Source organism: Paralichthys olivaceus, chromosome 6, assembly GCF_024713975.1.
Source record: "Paralichthys olivaceus isolate ysfri-2021 chromosome 6, ASM2471397v2, whole genome shotgun sequence".
NCBI lineage: Eukaryota > Metazoa > Chordata > Actinopteri > Pleuronectiformes > Paralichthyidae > Paralichthys > Paralichthys olivaceus.
Window position 1 is genome coordinate 24576808 of NC_091098.1, and position 18766 is coordinate 24595573.

The 18766-nt window shown below is 45.9% G+C and overlaps 1 protein-coding gene across 25 annotated transcripts in view; it reads right to left on the minus strand.

Moving 5' to 3' along the window:
• The window catches only part of hspg2 (heparan sulfate proteoglycan 2), an 82448-nt gene that overhangs the window by 11000 nt on the left and 52682 nt on the right, over window positions 1-18766 (minus strand). For 16 of the 25 annotated variants that reach the window (XM_069526354.1, XM_069526343.1, XM_069526340.1 and 13 more), the window contains 32 exons: window positions 18406-18444; window positions 17923-18018; window positions 17078-17395; window positions 16884-16937; window positions 16043-16126; window positions 14899-14991; window positions 14714-14806; window positions 14382-14612; window positions 14146-14259; window positions 13931-14058; window positions 13446-13532; window positions 13272-13330; window positions 13018-13182; window positions 12791-12901; window positions 12380-12480; window positions 11581-11761; window positions 8963-9022; window positions 7103-7225; window positions 6828-6980; window positions 6341-6501; window positions 6022-6099; window positions 4415-4550; window positions 4077-4228; window positions 3412-3556; window positions 2840-2983; window positions 2066-2200; window positions 1760-1941; window positions 1325-1520; window positions 1029-1208; window positions 680-940; window positions 384-546; window positions 74-171 (listed from right to left, as the gene is read on the minus strand). In XM_069526354.1, coding sequence (XP_069382455.1) covers window positions 74-171; window positions 384-546; window positions 680-940; window positions 1029-1208; window positions 1325-1520; window positions 1760-1941; window positions 2066-2200; window positions 2840-2983; window positions 3412-3556; window positions 4077-4228; window positions 4415-4550; window positions 6022-6099; window positions 6341-6501; window positions 6828-6980; window positions 7103-7225; window positions 8963-9022; window positions 11581-11761; window positions 12380-12480; window positions 12791-12901; window positions 13018-13182; window positions 13272-13330; window positions 13446-13532; window positions 13931-14058; window positions 14146-14259; window positions 14382-14612; window positions 14714-14806; window positions 14899-14991; window positions 16043-16126; window positions 16884-16937; window positions 17078-17395; window positions 17923-18018; window positions 18406-18444 — 4321 coding nt within the window. The remainder of the gene's footprint in view (window positions 1-73; window positions 172-383; window positions 547-679; window positions 941-1028; window positions 1209-1324; window positions 1521-1759; window positions 1942-2065; window positions 2201-2839; window positions 2984-3411; window positions 3557-4076; window positions 4229-4414; window positions 4551-6021; window positions 6100-6340; window positions 6502-6827; window positions 6981-7102; window positions 7226-8962; window positions 9023-11580; window positions 11762-12379; window positions 12481-12790; window positions 12902-13017; window positions 13183-13271; window positions 13331-13445; window positions 13533-13930; window positions 14059-14145; window positions 14260-14381; window positions 14613-14713; window positions 14807-14898; window positions 14992-16042; window positions 16127-16883; window positions 16938-17077; window positions 17396-17922; window positions 18019-18405; window positions 18445-18766) is intronic. The other 9 variants (XM_069526359.1, XM_069526356.1, XM_069526357.1 and 6 more) reach the window with 6 other exon arrangements.

Sequence of the window (18766 nt, forward strand, 5' to 3'; positions counted from 1 at the left end):
CGGGAAGGAGAAAAAATAAAAAGACGATACACGTAATGGAAACAAAGCGAAGGAGTGTTTGCGTGTTACGGACCCTGGATGGTGAGTCTGGCTGTGTCCTGGGCCTGACCGTACACACTGCTCGCTCTGCAGATGTAAACACCTTCATTGCTCTGTTCAAGATTCTCGATCCTGCAGACACATGAAAACAAGTTTTTACTTTGCATATCAATATCAACAGTATGAATTGTTTATTGCTAATTGCCACATTCGTTTTTGAGTAAACTTTGAGTAAACTTGCCAGTTTGGTCTTTTAATATCAAACATATCCAAACATTCAAAGCTGGTTTTGTCTCGTACTGATGCCTATTTACAGCGAACCAACAAACGGCACCACGAGTCACCTGAGCACGCCATCCTTGACGTGGTGGTTAGGCGGCAGAGCACCTCCTTCCTTCAGCCACTCGATTTTGGTTTCGATCCCGCCGGCCGCCGAACAGGTGAACTCCACCGCGCTGCCCTGGGCCTTTACCTCGACCTGGGGTGACACACGCACTGCCAGAGGGGCTGGAGGAGGAAAGACGAGTAATTCACGTGTTGTTGTGCAACAGAAATATTTTACACATTAGATGCTTTTAGATGCTGATCAGAGAGAAGAAGCATTTTTGTGGTGAAAGTCTTTTAGTGTTGAGACACTTACATCTGACTGTGACCTTGGCCACCACTTCACTGTTGCCCACTTTGTTGCTGGCCACACACTTGTAGCTCCCAGCATCCTCGGCAGTAGCCAGGTTGATCTGGAGGTCGCCTCCGCTGACCTGAGCCCTCGGGGACAGGCCTCCATCCAGCTTGCTCCAGGTGTAGGTCAGAGGAGGCGTGCCGTGAGCCAGGCACTGCAGCCTGATCACCTCCCCGACCCGCACGGCCACGTCATCGGGCACAGACGTGGCATAAGGAAGAGCTGAAGATGGGAGGGAACAATCTTTTATATTGATATACATACATATTAAACACTGAGAGGGGATCTCTGCTTGTTGCATAACACTTACTTTCCACATCCAGCATGATGGTGACCTCAGTGGTGCCCATGTTGTTGGTGGCTCTGCAGATGTATTCTCCAGAGTCCTGCCGGCCGACGCTGGGCAGCACCAAGCTGCTGTTGACGATCTTGTGTCTCCAGGGCAGAGGAGAGCGCAGCTTGGACCAGGTGATGGTCGGAGAGGGGAAACCTGGAACAGCAAAGCGGAGATGAAAAAACGATTAAGGTGTTTTTTCTTTCACGTGATGATGTGAAACACACGAAGGTTCAAACTGATTCCCATGTGATATTTCAGCCGTTCATTACCGTGAGCCTCGCAGCGCAGCGTGGCAGTCTGTCCCTCCACCACAATCATGAGCGGCTCAGGAACAGACGCTCTGGGCACCGACGGGACTTGGGAGCCTCCCTCAACAAGGACCTCCACCTTGGTCTCCGTGGAGCCCTCGTTGTTGCGAGCTGTGCACACATACGTGCCGCTGTCTTCTGGACGTGCCACGAGTATCTGCACCAGGAGAAAAACGATATAATTCACCATGAGTGAGTACGAAACCACTTATGGTTTTATATGTAAAGCACATTTTATACACAGAGGTAGAGGTTCTGTTCAGGGACATTAAAAACAAGACAGAGACTAAATTTAAAGAAATACATTTTAAATCAGACAGAAAAAAGTGAGGGTGAAAAATAATACAAATAAAAGTCGATAGGAATTTGTAAAATAAACATCCGGAGCATCTGTACCTGCATGACTGCGTTGGACTCCATGGGCACCGGGCTGCTCAGCATGGTCTTGCGGTTGCTGTCCAGTCGGTGCCATGAGACCGAGGGGCGCGGCTCTCCTGACGCCTGGCATTCCAGGTTAATGGGTTCGCCCACCCTGATGCGCACGGGTCCAACAGGAGTGACGGTGGCCACAGGAGACTCTGAAAGCACAGAAGGCATCACTTATACGTCTGTGTCCCTGATCGGCCACTAGAGAGAGCCGTTCTCTATGAAGATATGGAAACAGGAGGAGGCCGAGGATGTAATAAACTGTATTTAACTCACCTTTGACAATCAAAGACACGATGGTGTGGGTGATGCCGAACGGGTTGCTCGCCACACAGCGGTAGGCGCCGTGGTTGACAGGGTGAGCACTGCTGATGGTCATAACGGATCCGTCAGAGCTGACTTTGATATTATCTGCAGAGGAGAGGAGCCAACGAGACGTTAGATCTGCTGAGAGGCTTGAATTTAACATAGGGTTCAGTTTGCATGTCCTGTAAAACTGTGGCTGTGGAGGGATCGTTATAAAGATTTAAGAAATAACCCGTTATGGGAGTTTCATGATTCAGTGTTTTGAGAAAGAAAATCTAAATTGGGAACTAACTCTTTGCAGCGTTGAGCAGTTTTAAATCTTGAAGAGACAACACGGGGGGTGCAGAGTCTAAGAAAACGTAAGCTGAGGACGTCTTTGTTAAAATCTAGGAATTTCGCGCTGAGAGGCCTCGTGCTGCCACATTTATTTAAACAATCAAAACGAGTGAGGGCACAAATCTGAGACTGGAGGAAATATATTATAACTGTTTTTATTGAACGTGTTTCCAGAAGGAAAGCCACGAAATCTCAGCAGGAATTAGTAACGTCATGAAAAAGTTTAGTTAACAGTTTAGCAAAAATGTCTCTCAATCAGTCTTTAAATGAAGTAACAGAGAAGTACTTCACGGGTGGATTGCTGCTGTAATTGCTTGTAAATAATGACATCATTAAATCAGAACTCGGTACTCAGGTTTATTCCTCACAGGCGGTCTGCATATGTGTGTGTGTGTGTGTGGTTATTACCTGGCAGCGGCTGGTTATTGGCCAGCTTCCACTCCAGTCTGACAGGCTGGGCCCCGCTGTACACCCTGCACCTGAAGCTGGCCGACTCCCCGACACGCACTGCAGCACTGTGAGGCTCGATGGCGATGATTGGACTCTGCAGACCTGCAGCAGAAACCAGAGAAACCGGCGGTGAACGAGGATGAGGTCATGGGACAGTGCGAGGAAAATCGTTCAATGTGAGGTCACGCTGGGCGACACTGGACAGCGCGACTGGAAAGTTCATTCATGAAGTGAGTCAGTGTCAGTGTGAGAACAACAATCTTGTTTCGGAATGCCCTGCCCTTAATGTGTTTCCCCCCCGATGCTGCCATCAAGTATAATTTCCTCAATGAGACAGAAAATCAGAATTCAATGTCCAACCACAGTCGAAGTACTGCTCTTGTGTTTAATGTGCTGAATGGCACTCAGGATAATACCTCTGCTAAGAATATCTGAAATATTTTAAATCTGGATTTTTTATTTTAATCTGCTTTAAATCTGGACCCAAAAAACAACAGGCCTCATGTGATCTGTGTAAAGTTCTAACTCACGTGAAGACGATGAGGTGACGGACACAGAGACCGAGGCCTGGTGGACGCGAGATCCTGGGTTTCCAGTGATGCTCTGCACTCGACAGATATAGTCCCCTGAATCCTCCGGAGAGGCCGACAGGATCCGCAGCTGACTGCCCAGAACCTGCAGGAAGATGGAAGGAACAGAGACGCTTCAGATCAGCTTAAAATACTACAGGTATTATAATATTACTACTATAACCACCACTACTGCTGCTGCTGCCAAACAACACTGTGTTACATAAAATAATATGAATATGGGATTAAATGGAAAACAGAGAAAAAGGTGGCTTTTAAAATCATTAGGTGGAAGAACTCACATTATTGCTGTAAGAATACAAGTACCAACACTGCATTCAGTTTTTATTTTTGTATATGTATTAGTATTAGAAGTAGAAGTACTTACAAACTCACATTTTAATATCACAGCTAGTAGAGGTAGATGCCATTCAAAGTACTTTTTACACGACTGGGTACTGAATTTATACGTCGATATTTGTTGTAATACTATATATAATCCTAATTTGCAAAGTAACCAGTAACTAAACTGGAGTTTTCAGAATTACAGAATTTGAATAAATGTGTAAATGAATGTTCAGTGTCTTATATTAATTCTAACGTATTTTCTATATCTGTGTGATGACCTGGTGGTTGGAGGAGAGGCGTCCGCTCGCTCTCGTCCAGGTGACCTGGGGAGGAGGATTTCCAGGAGCCAGACAGTTGAGCTCCAGACTCTGACCCTCCTGCACGTCGGCTATCGATGGCTGGATGCTGACCGCAGACGAGATGTGGTCCGCTGTGCAAACACAAACACGTGCATCAGGTACAAGTATCACTCTGAAGAATCTGCTGTGGAGCATTTGAAAGAAGAAGAGATTCTTATACTGGTTATAAGTTGTTTATTTAAATTCATAAGGGGACAGTTAAACCTTGGCGGCGCGTAGAGACACCAGCCAATAAAACCTCTGTCCTGTCGTCTCACCTTTGAGCACCGAGACTTTAATGGGAGAACTGTTTGAGCCGATGCTGTTGCTGCCGACGCACATGTAAGTGCCCGAGTCGGACATCTTGATGTTGGGGATGAGCAGCGTGCCGATGTCGGTGCGGTCCATTCGGGCCTGGAGGGGACACATCAGTGAAGATTAGAAACCAATCTCAGACTTACATCTCAATGATATGATTAATACTGAAGACAGAGCACGTCACTTACCTGTCTCACGTCCCTTCACACAACACAAACATGACACTGCCGACATTGTGACTCTATTTGCTAACGGCGACACAGAAGCACCACAGTGTAGATAAAGACAAGACAGGAGCTGTTATTGCTACAGTTCAGTGTCTCTATACATGGAGTTTCTTGATTTATGGTTTCTACGGCACAAAACTTTGCACAAAGTGGATTTGCCAAGACTTCTAGGATGATTGGTTGTGTTATCGTTTGTTAATACATCATGATCAGTGAGACTGATGATTGTAAAAACAATGGAAAAAGTTAGATCCGACAGTTTGCGACACATTGATTTGGGCCAGTGAGAATTAAAAAGCAGCTTTAAACGAGAAAATCTGCGAATAATAATCACAAGCCGGTGACCTGGACGTCAAAACATCCACCATCACACACCTCAGAGCAAATTGGGATTAAAATCCCCAAAAAGCTCAACGCATCAATTTCCACAAAATGACTCGATGAGAAGTCAACGACTTGTTTACGCGACTCCACGTGGTCGCCAGCGGCCCAACAAGGCTGAAAAGGAGCTTTTCATAATGTTTGGAAACTCCTCAGAGGGGAGGGGAATCATGAGGGGAGGGTCCGGGGAGGGATTACTGTATCCGGGGGGTGGGGGGGGTGTTGGGGCATCCACGGACAAAGCTGCTTAACTCCGGCCCATTCAACCGTGAGGGAGGCTAAACCGAGCAGTGGCTGAGGCGGGCCCGGGCTCAATGTGTGTCTGAACCCATTGAGGAGTTTTCAAAGCAAGCCGTTTGCTAGAGCATACAGAATTTCTGCGTGGTCGCACGGCAGAGCCCGGCTCCCCCTGGGAAAGGCTGACACAACGCAGTGGCTCTCTGAGGCAGAACTAAACAGGCCCCTCGGAGCCCTGGCTGAGCTGAGGAGGGCCGTGCAGAAACCAGACTGACACAAAATCCCCCCTGGGGGCACGGGGTGACGGGGGCAGCGGGCCGCGCCTGGCACGGAGCGAAATATGTCTGAAATACCTACAGCACCTACTGTATACTTAGTCCTGTTAGTACACTGGATGGAGCGACGAGGTGCCCAAACCAGTCAGGGATGGAATGATGTGGACAGAACAAAACGAAAGACGATGGAACATCGTTAATTAAACGCGACATAAAAACAAGAACGGCATGCAAGTACATGAAGAAGTCAACCAGACGCAGCTGGTTGATTTGAATGTACGGTGTCTGGCAGCGGCTCTAAGGGGACTTGGTGAGCAGCTGTTCTAAAGGAACAGGATGTGAATCAAGGACACGATCATGCACTTAGTCGACAATGCGTGAAGACGAGGTCAGTAGAGGACAATGGATGTGAGACAGGACAGACAGACATCGGACAGATGGACAGACCTGCAGCTCCTCAATACGTCTCTGTAACACATCGAGACTGTTGCTTTTAAACTGATGGAAACCGTGAGAGGGAATGGCCTGAGCAAACGTCAGAACGGGGAGGGATCAAAAAAACAACAAAAGGGAGGGAGGAGACAAACAGAAGGGAGGAAAAAATACAGGTAAATGGTCAAAATGCTGAAACAGGTCAAATAAACGGACACAGTATGATGAAATACCATCGGCAGCGGATGCAGGTAAGAGATACGGCACAAGACGGTTTGAATGAATCCACGTTTGAGTCACTGTTCGGGTACCGAGGCCGCAGGAGGCGTCTCACCTGTGGAGGGATCTGTCCTCCGTTTTTCAGCCAGGTGAGTTTCGGCGTGGGCGACCCGGACGCGCGGCAGTACAACCTCAGGGTGTCGCCCTCGTGGACTTGGATATTTTGGGGGCTGACCTGGACCTGGGGCTGGGTGCCGAGGCCGGTCGGGTTGGATTCTGAGCGGGGAATTCATTTTTATCATTCAAAGACAAAACAGATCACAGACACTACGACGTGTTGAGAGTTTAAGAAGCACGAACACTTTGGCTTTAGCTCATATTAGCCTCACAGACCAAATGAAGAGTGTTCTGAACCTGCTCTTTTGTAATTTATGGAATGTGTATACGTATATTGTTTTGCTTTATTTCTGGATTACAGTGAAATAAACTTACCTAAAATAAAAATTAAGGGAACTCTAACATTAAAACAACTCTTATCCCTAAAACCTGATATGTGTGGACTTGTATTTTGTGAACCACACACACATAAACACAGATCGTACTTTGCACTAAGAGGGAAACCCGCGCTGTGTGTTCTCCGTGTGTGTTCAGGGCCTTGCAGGTGTATTCTCCCTCGTCGGCCGGGTCCACTGCTGTGAAGGTCAGAACTCCACCTCGTATCACCGCTTTGGGACTCATTCTGCTCCCTGGACGTCCTGCAACAGTCACAGTCAGTGAGTTCATATTGTAAAGTCACAGATCAAACTTCACAATGGACTGAATCTCTCAGAATCCTCGTGAACGTGTCCCTGCGTGCGGCTCGCGGCTGAGTTCGTACCGATCCACTCGACGGCAGGGGTTGGGTTTCCGGTCACTGTGCAGCGGAACTCCGCCCGCTGGCCCTGCTGGACGTTCAGCACCGAGGGAGTAACGGTGGCCACAGGCTGGGCCCCCTCTCCGGCTACAGAAGCAGACACATCAGTCAAACACAGCTCGAAACAGACACTTCTCCAGAGTGACAGAGTGATGAAGCAGACCGGTCTACTGGTGCAGTGATGGAGCAGAATGAAGCCTTGTGTGGAGTCTATGCACAGCTTTTACTTATACACATATAAGCTTTGTAATGATTGACTGGACTCTGCCTGTGCCCCCACCGTCACCCTTGGCAGTCTGCATCCACAGAGCAGACAAAACAGATGAGATGTGGCAGGCAGGCCTTGGCATGGCCTCAGGGCGCAGAGCGGTCTGCGCCAGTTTGGCTGTTGGACGTCCAACTCAATCCTGCATGATCCCAGTGTGACAGAGCAAGAGAAAGGCCTCTTTCATAAGGCGGGGTGAAGTCTGAGTCTATCTAAGCAGGCCCAACACTTGTGGGGCGGTCGCAGCCGCGCCGAGGTGGGACTCTGTGACCTTAGTGACACAAACGCTGCCGGGCAGGGAGACGTTTTAATTTGTCTCCTGTCTCCTGTGTGGGACAGACACAGCGGCTCAAAGTCTAGATTTATAAATGACTCTACAGATGTTTTGTAGAGTTTCTGCCTCAGTTTGAGAGATTATGAAAAAACTAAGCGCCTCGCTACATCTGGTCGTCCTTGGTTTTATCTGTCCGAGGTCTGAGGCGTCTGTCTTCACCACAGTGCGGAGATATGGAAGTTAATGGACTTTAATTTGTCTGGATTTGTCTAATTTGGCTGTAAACAACACAAACACTAAAAACATAAGACTGATGAAAGTTTTCAGCTGTGACAGTGAATCTGGGAGTTTGTGCTGCACAGCTGCAAGTTGAACTAAACCCAGGAAGATAAAAGTAACTCGAGCTTCATGTCTAAATACCATCGGAGCTAAAGAGGGAAACGTGGGAAGTCTGTAACTCCTTAATGACATTTACAAAATACTTCTATTAATATCACATTTTGAAGACTTCCATACGAGTGACGCCCTGAAACTCTGCCTCCGACACGTTTAGCTCATGAAGTGATGAGGGTGTGATGGGATGTATTAAGCACAGTATGATGTTTGAAGCCCAGATGACAGATAATTCACAGTATAGCAAGTTTCCTCAGGGGGAGAAAGAGGAAAGAGAAGAGAGTGCAAAGAGAAAGAAGAGAGGACATCTCTTGTCTCTGAATGTGGAGATGCTGTTACGCAAAACACACATATGTGAATCTTGCACCTAATAATGCAAGAAATGCCAGATTTAATCATCGAATATAAAATATCTCCCTGAATTGTCATATTGATTTCAAGGCTAAGGTCAAAATTTCCTACAATATCACAGTTTTCTAAGAAGAAAAACTGAATTTTTTACAAATTACAAATAGAACAACACTAATGAAATTGTCCTCAACATTCATGAGGAGTTGCCCGTGAGAAGAAACATGCACTTTTTCCTGCAGTGATGGACCCCAATGAACCCGAAGAGCCCGGTAACGCTCATGTACAATCTTACGCCCATCAAGTCTACACGTTTTTGACAAATGTCGATACTGAAACATGATCGCTTACGAAACAGCAGGGAGTGAGTGTGACCAGTTAGTTTCTCGGAGATGCTCGGTTGTTGTACATGGGCGCTACCAGACCACCAGCGTGTCTCCGTGCTGCGGAAGACGAGTGCATGCATGACGCAGAGAGGGAGAGAAGGCCGGGTCGTCCACCAGGGAGCCCGGCACAGAGGAAAAGCGCGCCCACGTGGACTTACACTTTCTGTGTCCTTCAAACATTTCATAGGCTGTGTAAAACATCTGAGTCTGTGAGGCCTCTGGAGGAGGGAGGGAAGGAAGGAGGGAGGGAGGGAGGGAGGGAAGAGGTAAGCTGACAGGTCAGTTCTCCAGAGTTACAGCAGTTTTACCTTCCGTCTCCACACAGACACTTAAATCCACCTGCAAACGGGGGCCTGCCAGGGTTTTTTTTTTTTTTTTTGTCCGATTGATTCCAAAAACAAAAAGTGTCACACATGATGTAAAACATGCTAAAAAACAAATCATGTACTTGAATTCAACTGGCACCACCTTCAAAATGGAGCATTTACATTTTTTTCATTGCAACTCATGATTAAGGTTCTTTTTGCAGTTGGTGCCATTTTATTCATAGTTACATGCATCAAATGAATCTGCACTTACCTGAGAACACGGAGAGCAGCGTGAATTCAAGTGTGTGGGTTAGAACGACCACATCGACGGTTACATTTAACGGTTAAAAACAACAATGCAACAAGTTCAAAATTAAAACGCACAAACACTTAAACACACACACATCCAGTCAAAATGCATCGGATGTGCAGGAGGGATGAGGGTTTGCAGAATAGCCACACATGACGACACATGCAGATTAGTAGCAAGAAGCAGTTTTGAATTTAAAACACTAGTTTTTATTTCAGCTGTTTAAAAAGCTGACATACAGCTTGTGGTTGCCCTCAACTCACGACGAGCCACGTACATGAATCTGCAAATCCGTTTGAGCTCTTGTCATTATTACTTTAATCAGATTTCTCTTTTTTTTCCCACAAAATACTTTTCACAGTCGAGATAAATACATTAAAATGTGACACGTGTACATGACATCAGTTGCTTTAAAAAAGAAACATGACAAACGAGTAAAAATCTTTACAGAAGCACCTTTGGGTATATTTCCAGTGATATCGTCTTTGTGTCGATAAAAATGAACAGATAAAATAAATGCATGGTTGAGAGCAAATGTAAAAAAAAACAAGTGTGACCTGTGATTGTTGAGGATGTTCTCAGTCATATATAAACACGTTTTGCCTGAACGTAAACACACAACATGCGAGGTTGAAACCCTTGAAAACAAACTTTGATTTTATGGAAACATTTCAGGGTAACATATTTCAGTCAATCAAATGAGAAGATGTGCCAACAACATTGACAGGATGTAAATAAAAAAAGAACATAATATACAATTTAGCTGATGAGACCGACATGATTAGGATTTAAAAGAGAGTCAGCTCTTAAATATCTTTTCAGCTACAAGTGACAAATAATACAAACAATTCAAACACAGGTTTAACCAAGCGCGTGGCTAATAGCACCGTTTTGTCATCGACATTCATCAACAGGATGATTTAAAGAGTAACACAGTGATGTCAGGAGGGAAAACTGCATCCGGTGGAGCAAAACAAATCTCCTACGGTCCAGATACAATGAAGTCCTCTTTGAAAGTCAGAGTCACTAAGCACCAGTCCTGGCATCCACACTCCTCCTCCTCCTCCTCCTCCTCCTCCTCCTTCTCCTCCTCCTCATCATCATTACAAGCTACAGCTCAGGCAGGGAGGGGCCCCAGGAGCACAGGAGTTAAAAGACAGACCCCAGAATCCAGCGCCCTGCTGGTGAAACCTCTAACAGCAGCAACCAGCGACTCTACCAGTGACCGAGAAGCAACCAAACCACCACCGATTAATTCAACCAACGTGGAAACAAAACAAAAAAACAAGAGGAAGGGGGGGAAAAAAAAAAAAACTGCAGTACATGAGTGTTGGCGGAAAGCGTTTCCCACATGTCACTAATCGGAAAGAGCGCTCGGCTGTCCTTAGTTTAGAGCACGTGACGTGACTTTGAGAGGCCGTTAGTTAAATCTGAAGCTGTGAACTTAGCCCCGATGTGTTGTCTGAGGAAAGTCTGCAGTTTTGTCCTATGACCAGACCCACAAGCTGTATTTCTTCATATAAAGCAGAGAAAAATCCACTGAGACACACAGAGCAAAACAAAGAAGAGGCAGCGTGGTAGGATAGAGGTGAGCGATCTGAGGCTTGTGACGGATCCCCAAGAGATTTACGATCCATGTTTCAAGCCAATCGATTGTGACATTTTGTGATTTTACACTTTGTTGGTCAGATCTAGGTCTCCTTATTTTTTTATTATATATATTTTTAGCTTATGGTGTCATTCAAATGTTATTTCAATGCTGCTCATAGAAAATTATAGCTGGTTTAAATCGGGCAGAAAGTTTGCACATATTGCATCGTGATAAAAAGATGTGTGACTTGGATTTTTTTTTTAGGAAGATCGCCCACTGCTATGATAACACGTGGCGGATTTGTTGGTATCTGAGCGCACGAGGCAAAAGCATCGGGAGTTAGAGCTGCAAGCTTATTATGCTGTTAACCCAGAGCTCAGTGTTTACAGTGCACAATGATAAATGCAGTCAAACAGAAAAGCATGCGCCATTCCAAGCTGGACAGAGGGGAGGACGGGGGGGGGGGACTCAGGTTTGGGGAGGGGAGACTACAGGAGCCAGAGCTGGTAGGGTGGCAGGTTTGCAGGGGGTGATGGGTAATGGAAGGCAGTGCCGAGGATCACGAACCTGGCACGTAGAGGACTGCGTTGCCCTCGTCCATGGCAAACATGTTGGAGCCCGTGCACACGTAGACGCCGGCGTCCTCGGGCTGGACGTTCTGAATCGTCAGGATGCCGTTGAAGTCCATGGCCCGGTTGGGGAGCTTCCCGTTGCCCATGCGGGTCCACACCAGGGTGTAGGCTGGTGACTGTGGAGGGGGAGCGGGTTAACACACTGCATATTTCATCCATTCATTCATTCATTTTCATGTATTTGTAAGACTGAATTAAAAAACTATTATTTCATTCATTCATAGTTATCTTACACTTCACCAGCTTCCTATTCATCTATAAATATATTGTTTGCCTGTGCTCTACATTGTGTATCATGTAGAAAAATGTGTAATAATAAATACAGTATGAATAATAAAAAAAAGGCTGTATACATATTTATATGTACATATATATGTACTCATACACCTGCATACACAAAATCTAATATTTCAAGGAAATAGTTTGAGATTATACACTTATTTACTTTCTAGCTGAGAGTTGGATCAATACCACTTTCATATCTGTCTTTTAAAAATGAAATTACAAGCAGGAGTTAAATTAGCTTAACTTTAGAATAAAGGTTAAAGAAAAGAGGACCCACATCTCTGTTTGCTAAATTAAGCAAATCTAACCAGCTGCTGGTTGTTGCTCCACATCTAACAGGTAAATGTATATAACAGAGGAAACTTTATTATAATTTAATTATCAAGGAACGTGTCTAAGCAGATGTAAACAAATATGGGGATGTGATAATAATGATTGATCAGTGTTACCTTGCTCTTTGCTGTGCAGATGAAGCTGACGGTCGACCCCACCCTGATAGTCTGAGTTTTGGGCTCCTCAATCGTCACCTCAATGGCTTTGGATGGGACGCCTGGTGAAATAAAGATTTAAGTATTTTATCATCAATAGAAAAATGAAGAAACCCTAAGGACACGTCTGATTCAAACATATATGTACAACTATACATAACTGACTTTGTGCATTTTGTATCTTCCATCACTTTCAAAATTCCAGATAACATGATTGCACCACACCACAAACTGAAAAATCTGATCTTGTGTAATTCCGTGCTTAAGCAAACCCATGTGTTGAACCACGGCTGGTTTCTATTTCGTGTCCTGCAATAAGCAGCTCGAGGGAAAAATCCTACAGGCTGTTATGGAAGTGAGAATCATACACACTTGTGACAACGATTTCAGCGCGGCTCCTGTTGGTGCTGCGCTGGTCTCGGCAGGTACAGACGTAGATGCCGGCGTCGCTCGGCTGGACGTTGGGGAAGTACAGCTCTGCTCCTGCACACATAACATGTCGGCCCTTAAAGTATGTTTATCGGTGATATGCAATTTATGTAGCTGTTGAATCAGAACTCTTTCCACGCCTCAACATTTTGTCTGTGAGCGTCCTGTACCTTGTCTGCGTCTGTCAACGCTGCTGGATATGGACCGTCCATCCTCTCTGGACCAGTAGAAGTAGTGAGGAGGCGAGCCGGACACCTGACACCTGAGAGTGACGGGGCCTCCATGGGAAGCCAGGACCTTCTCTGGATAAACCTTCACCACCAGAGAAGCTGCAGCTGCAAAACGCAATGACAAATTCACCAGGGAGCTTTTTCCACTTAAGGGTTCTGTGGGCATCGCAAAAAAAAAAAAGAAGCAGCCTTACCATCGTACGGGCGACACTTCTGTCTCTCCTGTGGGTTTCCAACATATCCAGGAGCACAGCTGACGACACACACACGTGGAGAAAAAACTTAACAGCAGCGTAAACAGCTCAAATCTTACCACTTGAAATGATTTCTGTGACCCCGCATCTGGAGAGGGTGTTGGGTTTTCTTACCGCTCACAGTACTGGCCGGTGTAGCCCGGCTGACAGGCGGTGCACTGGTAGCCTCCGTTTCCAAGGCTCTCGCAGGTCGGAGAGAACCTGTCACATGAGTGAAACACACACACACAGAGAGGAAGTTAAGTTATAGAGTGGCAGCACGGATCAGAATCAACTGATTCCCTGCAGTCTGAGGCTGAGGCAACAAATTATGACACCTGATAAAAAACGTTAGCAGCTGTCCGAGACTTTCACAGTAAACTGAAAGAGTTCTTCACTCTACTTCACCAGATGAGCTCAGCAGGAAAATCAATGTGCAACATGTGGTGCCAGTTGGCAGAAATTCAGGTTAATAATGGAAATGAATCAACCAGTCTCCGGAATTTTACAAGACAGTGGAGTTTGCTGTAAACAAGAGCAAGTGAGCCAGACACTGATATGTGTCTTGAGTTATAAATGGAGGTGGAATGCGAGGTCTTGTTATCTGTGCCAGTACTCACTGGTTGTCGGGGTCAGTGTGAGGGCAGGCGCAGTGCTGGCAGTCCTCCGGTGTGCCAACAGTGGGGTCGCCGAAGAAGCCAGGGGCGCACTGCTCACAGAGCTCACCCTGAGTGTTGTGCAGGCAGCTCTGGAAGGAGAGACATGTCATTTTTATTTATGCGTCTGTCCATGCCATCCCAGTTGAGCCATTGTGCAGTGACGTGGTGCTTCGTACCGTGCAGATGCCGGTCTCTGGGTGGCAGGAGTCAGAGTGGCCGTTACATTCACACAGCTCACAGTGACCCAGGTACAAACCTCCTCCAGTGCGAGTATATCCAGGGCCACAGTCCTAAAACGAAAATTATGATTTAAACACAGCTCATACTGCATCCTTTTAGTGGAAATCTGTTTTGCTGTCTTTGTGCGACAGAGGTGAAAACTACCTCCTTGGCGGACGTAATGATTAATTACCTGGCAAGACAGTCCCTGGTATCCAGGTGGGCAGCGACACTGCTCTACCTCGAGGGCCTGTGCCAAGCCGCTGTAGTTGGGCACAGCCACTTCCATGTTGATCTCAGAGATGCTGGAGGATAGCATCTCAGTGGAGTATGACGCTCGTATGAGGACGTCATCCAGATCAGCCAAAACCATCATCAGGTGCTCGCGGGTTGCCGGCATGCCATCAGGACGACTCCAGTTTTCCTACGAAACGAGAAGACTATGTCTACTCTGGAACAAAATGTCTTTTTGGTTCTCCTTCCTGAGGAGGACGAGGAGTCAGAAGGTCACAGATCACCACTCACCTCTCTGAAGACAATCTCAAACCGGTTAGTCTCTCTGTTGCCCTGCTGCCTCCTCTGCCAGGGCTGACGAGCCACCAGAGTGATGTCGTTACCCTGCAGGAACGACGCCGGCAGGTGAGTAAAAGCTTCAAATTCACGTAACCACGAGAGAGAAACAGCGAATCAGCACGAGAGCATATACTCACAATAATCTGGACGTCGGCATCATCAAGCAGTGTTCCTCTTGGCCCGGCCACATAGGAGATGGTGTATTTGAGTTTACCACCGTACGAACCGACCTAAGACAGGGTTCACAGGGGAGAGGCTTCAGATCTCGTGCCAGGTCAAACAGAGCGGCCGTTCCCACGATGTAACATAAACAATAGCAACATCGTCTATTTAGTAACGTCAAATCCTGTGTACTACAAAGACGTGACGGGGCAAAGAAAACATTTATATTTCCACAATATGTGAAAGTTACGGTTTTAAAAAGGCTGCTGTGATTCGACCATGGATGTCACTGAATCTCAGTCAAAAAACTAAAAAGACCTTTGTTCTGTATTTTACAGAGTTGTGTTCTTATCTAATCTCATAAGTTTTCCAACCTAGAGAATTCCATAATCAATTATCACTAGTGATCAATAATCAAACAGCCCCTTTCATTTAGTCGCCTGTGAACGGTGTCACATCCTCTTTGAACATAACAGGAGCTCAGGTTCCTTCAAGACCTCCTGTGTTCGCAAAACAGCTTTGAAAAAACACATATTTTTTACCATGAAACTGCTTTACTACATGTTTCCCCTGGATTTAATCACCAGGTGTGTTTGTTTTGAAGTGGAGGAGGGCTCTACGGATAATTCGGCTCCCAGTTAAAAACCTGGGATCAACTGGGATAAGAAAGCAACTCTCATGATCCTACGCTGCTTCACAGTATCTTTTGTTATTGTTTTTATTTAAAGACCCCGAATGGTGCATTTAATGACACAAAAGAAAGTATTATTACTTCTGCAAGTTTCCTTTCTCTCCTGTCGTAAATTACTGACAGCCATACAGGTAAAACCCAAAGTGCATTAAGGGTACTTGTATTTTAAATTATGCGTTTCTGACGGAAGGAGTGAATATGGATTATAAACAAAAATGAGGGGTGTACTTGACATGGCAAAATGGCACAAGCGCTTTTTCTCTTTTTTATTACACGGAGGAAGATAAGTCAACTAGAGATAGTAAAAGTAAAGGACAAAAAAGTAGTTAAGGGCATAGGGAGTGTGGACATGTGAGGGACTAAAGAGGAGGGAGTATGATGATGATGAGGACCAGGGGTCAGGAGGGGACACATCTTTCCACAGTTACCTTGTCCCCCGTGAACTGCGCTGGGAGCTGCCAGTAGAGCAGATCATCCTGGTGCAAGCTGAAACCTTTGTAGACCAGAGCGTACTGAGAGGCAGAGGAGGAAGGAGACGGCACAAGAGAATAAGCCACAGAGGAAGAGACAGAGGCAGCGAGGCTAAAACATGAGCAGACAGAGGAGATAAGACTCTCAGGACAAATGTGCTGAAGTCTTTTAAGTGCATGCTTTCATGTGCAAGTGCTATTAAAGATGCTGACGAGCAACAGCGTGGAAGTTTCCCCAGGCTTTCATCTGACGACTATAGAACAACAGCTCCCACTGTCGATAACGTGAAAATGACAGTTTTAGTTTGGTGTAATTAGAGACCATTGTAAAAACCAATGTCAGTCTCGAGTGGTCAATTACAGTGACAGCACAGTGGGAGTTTGCCTGGAAAATACCACCCAGTCGATCACTGGCATTACGTGACCTATCCACTCGAAACTGTTCCGCATTACTTCAGTAGATCATAATCTAAGTTTGTGAAGAAAATATTAACTGCCCTGAACAAACTGAGGACAAGCTGTTTTTTATTAACTTATTACATCATCGGACACATCTGTAAAGTCAAACTGGGTAAAAAACAACACAAACAGGTCTTCACAAACACAAATGACATCTGGATTATTTGAAGTCAGAGCCGATCACAAATGGTCACAGGAGACACATTCACGTTGCATTTTAAAGTCGGGTATAATCAGACAAACTTAGCGCTGTCCACTTGTGATCAGATACTTCAGGACGGATGTTAATCCCAGGTCTAAACACGGCTTAAGTCAGTTTCTACGTCATGCCACTGTCTACCTTGCGGCTGTCCGTAGAAGCACTAGCAGAAGTCTTGCTCACTCTGTTCTTGCTCTGTTGGTCCGCAGCAGAGCCAGACCCCAAAGGGAAACAGCAGAAGTCACCGATATGAGCAAAACAACACAACAACAACAACAACAAAAAAGGACTCATGAACAATCCATAACCTTCCCACACTCGCTGACACAGTGTACCTGCAGGTGAGGAGCGAAGCCTGGGGAATAGGGCTGGGGTCTGGTTGGCCTAACTGAAGAGGAGATACCAGACGGAGGAGAAGGGGGGCTCAGGTTACGCAACAACCATCGAGAGGATGAAGAGGAGGAGGAGGAGGAGGAAGTTGGGACCCGAGAAGAAGAAGAGGAGGAGGAAGAGGAGGAGGAGGAGGAGGAGGAGGAGGAGGAGGAGGAGGATTTAGAGAAGGAAGAGGGAAAGAATGGAGGGGAACCCGCTCGTCCATTGGAGAAGTTAGAGAAGAGCGCCCAGACCTCATCATCCAGCTGTCTGACATCACCCTGGGGAGGCGGAAAGTGGAGTACCGGAGATAAAGTAACCATGGCAACAGTCAAAATGACGGATAAAGGGTTTAAGAATGGAACGTGAACATGCTGGATTCCTGAATGCAGTAATCCTGGTTAACGTGCACTTACTCGGACAAACCAGTTAATGTCGGATGGTTACGTCTGACTTTAGAAAATGTGTTAACATGCGCTGTAGTAACGTAGAAGAGGAGGTAAATAAAATAAATGTTTAGGCTCATGTAAATTGTTTTCACTGACATCACACCGACGAAATATTAAAATCCTCGAGTTTGCATGCCAACTACGGATCTCTGTGATTCACACACAAACGCAAATCCACACGCAGTCAAACGGATGCATGCCTGCTCAGTGACCCCTCGACTCTCCATGCTGCCACATCTATGAACCTTTTGTTTCCGTACACGTCCACAAGCTCTGAGCGTGTTAGCAGAAACACTGTGCCTCAGTTATTCTGATTAGACGTGTGAGAGACTGCCTTCGCTACAGTTCAAACCAAATACCTGGCCAGCTCTTTTGGATCTGTGGGTGTCTTTACGCTCTGCAGCCATCAGGTTCCAAATGGAAGCATCCTTCTTGAGCTGTTCCTCTGAGTCACTCTATTGATGTGGATGAAACAAGCTCTTTGATCACTTTCCTTACCACTGAGCTGATGGTATTCGGGAGTGTTATGGTGCCGTTATTCGAGCAAAGTTAAACTGTATGAAGCTCTTTAATGGACCATTAATGATCAACCCATTTACATGCCTCATGTGATGCGGATCAGGCAGCAAATGTTTGCAGTATGCAGTCAAACCTAAAATAAGCGCCTTGCTGAACACTGCTGTCAAAGTACCACGCCTCTAAAAACAGCCATAAATCACATTACATGATTAATGTGATGATTTCTACAGCAATAGTACATTAAAAATGCCACTTCAACAATTACTTCAAACATGCCAAACAACACTGTACAACATGACAACCACTGACTGACGTCACTGTACCTGTTCCGCTCGTTTTGTTCGAGAAAAGAACGAATCTTTCTATAAAGAGTGAAAGAGGCAAACACACACATACAAATGATGCTATGTACGTGGATGCTGAGGCCTGGAAGTCTACGCACAACTTTGTGACAGATTTAAAGGAAAACTGAAAAAGAGAAAGACATCTGCACAAATTTGCTTGAAATGGAACATTGGCAGGATTTTGAAGAAAGAAAAAGCAGCGAAATGGAGTCAGCCATAGAAGAACAGCGGTCTACCAGTTTCTGGTGAGTGCAGCTCAACCCTCTCAAGTGCAGCACTGTGGGGTTTGTGGTCTTTCTTTGGCTGCTTCGGCTAATTTATCTGCTGTATTTGCTCTCCG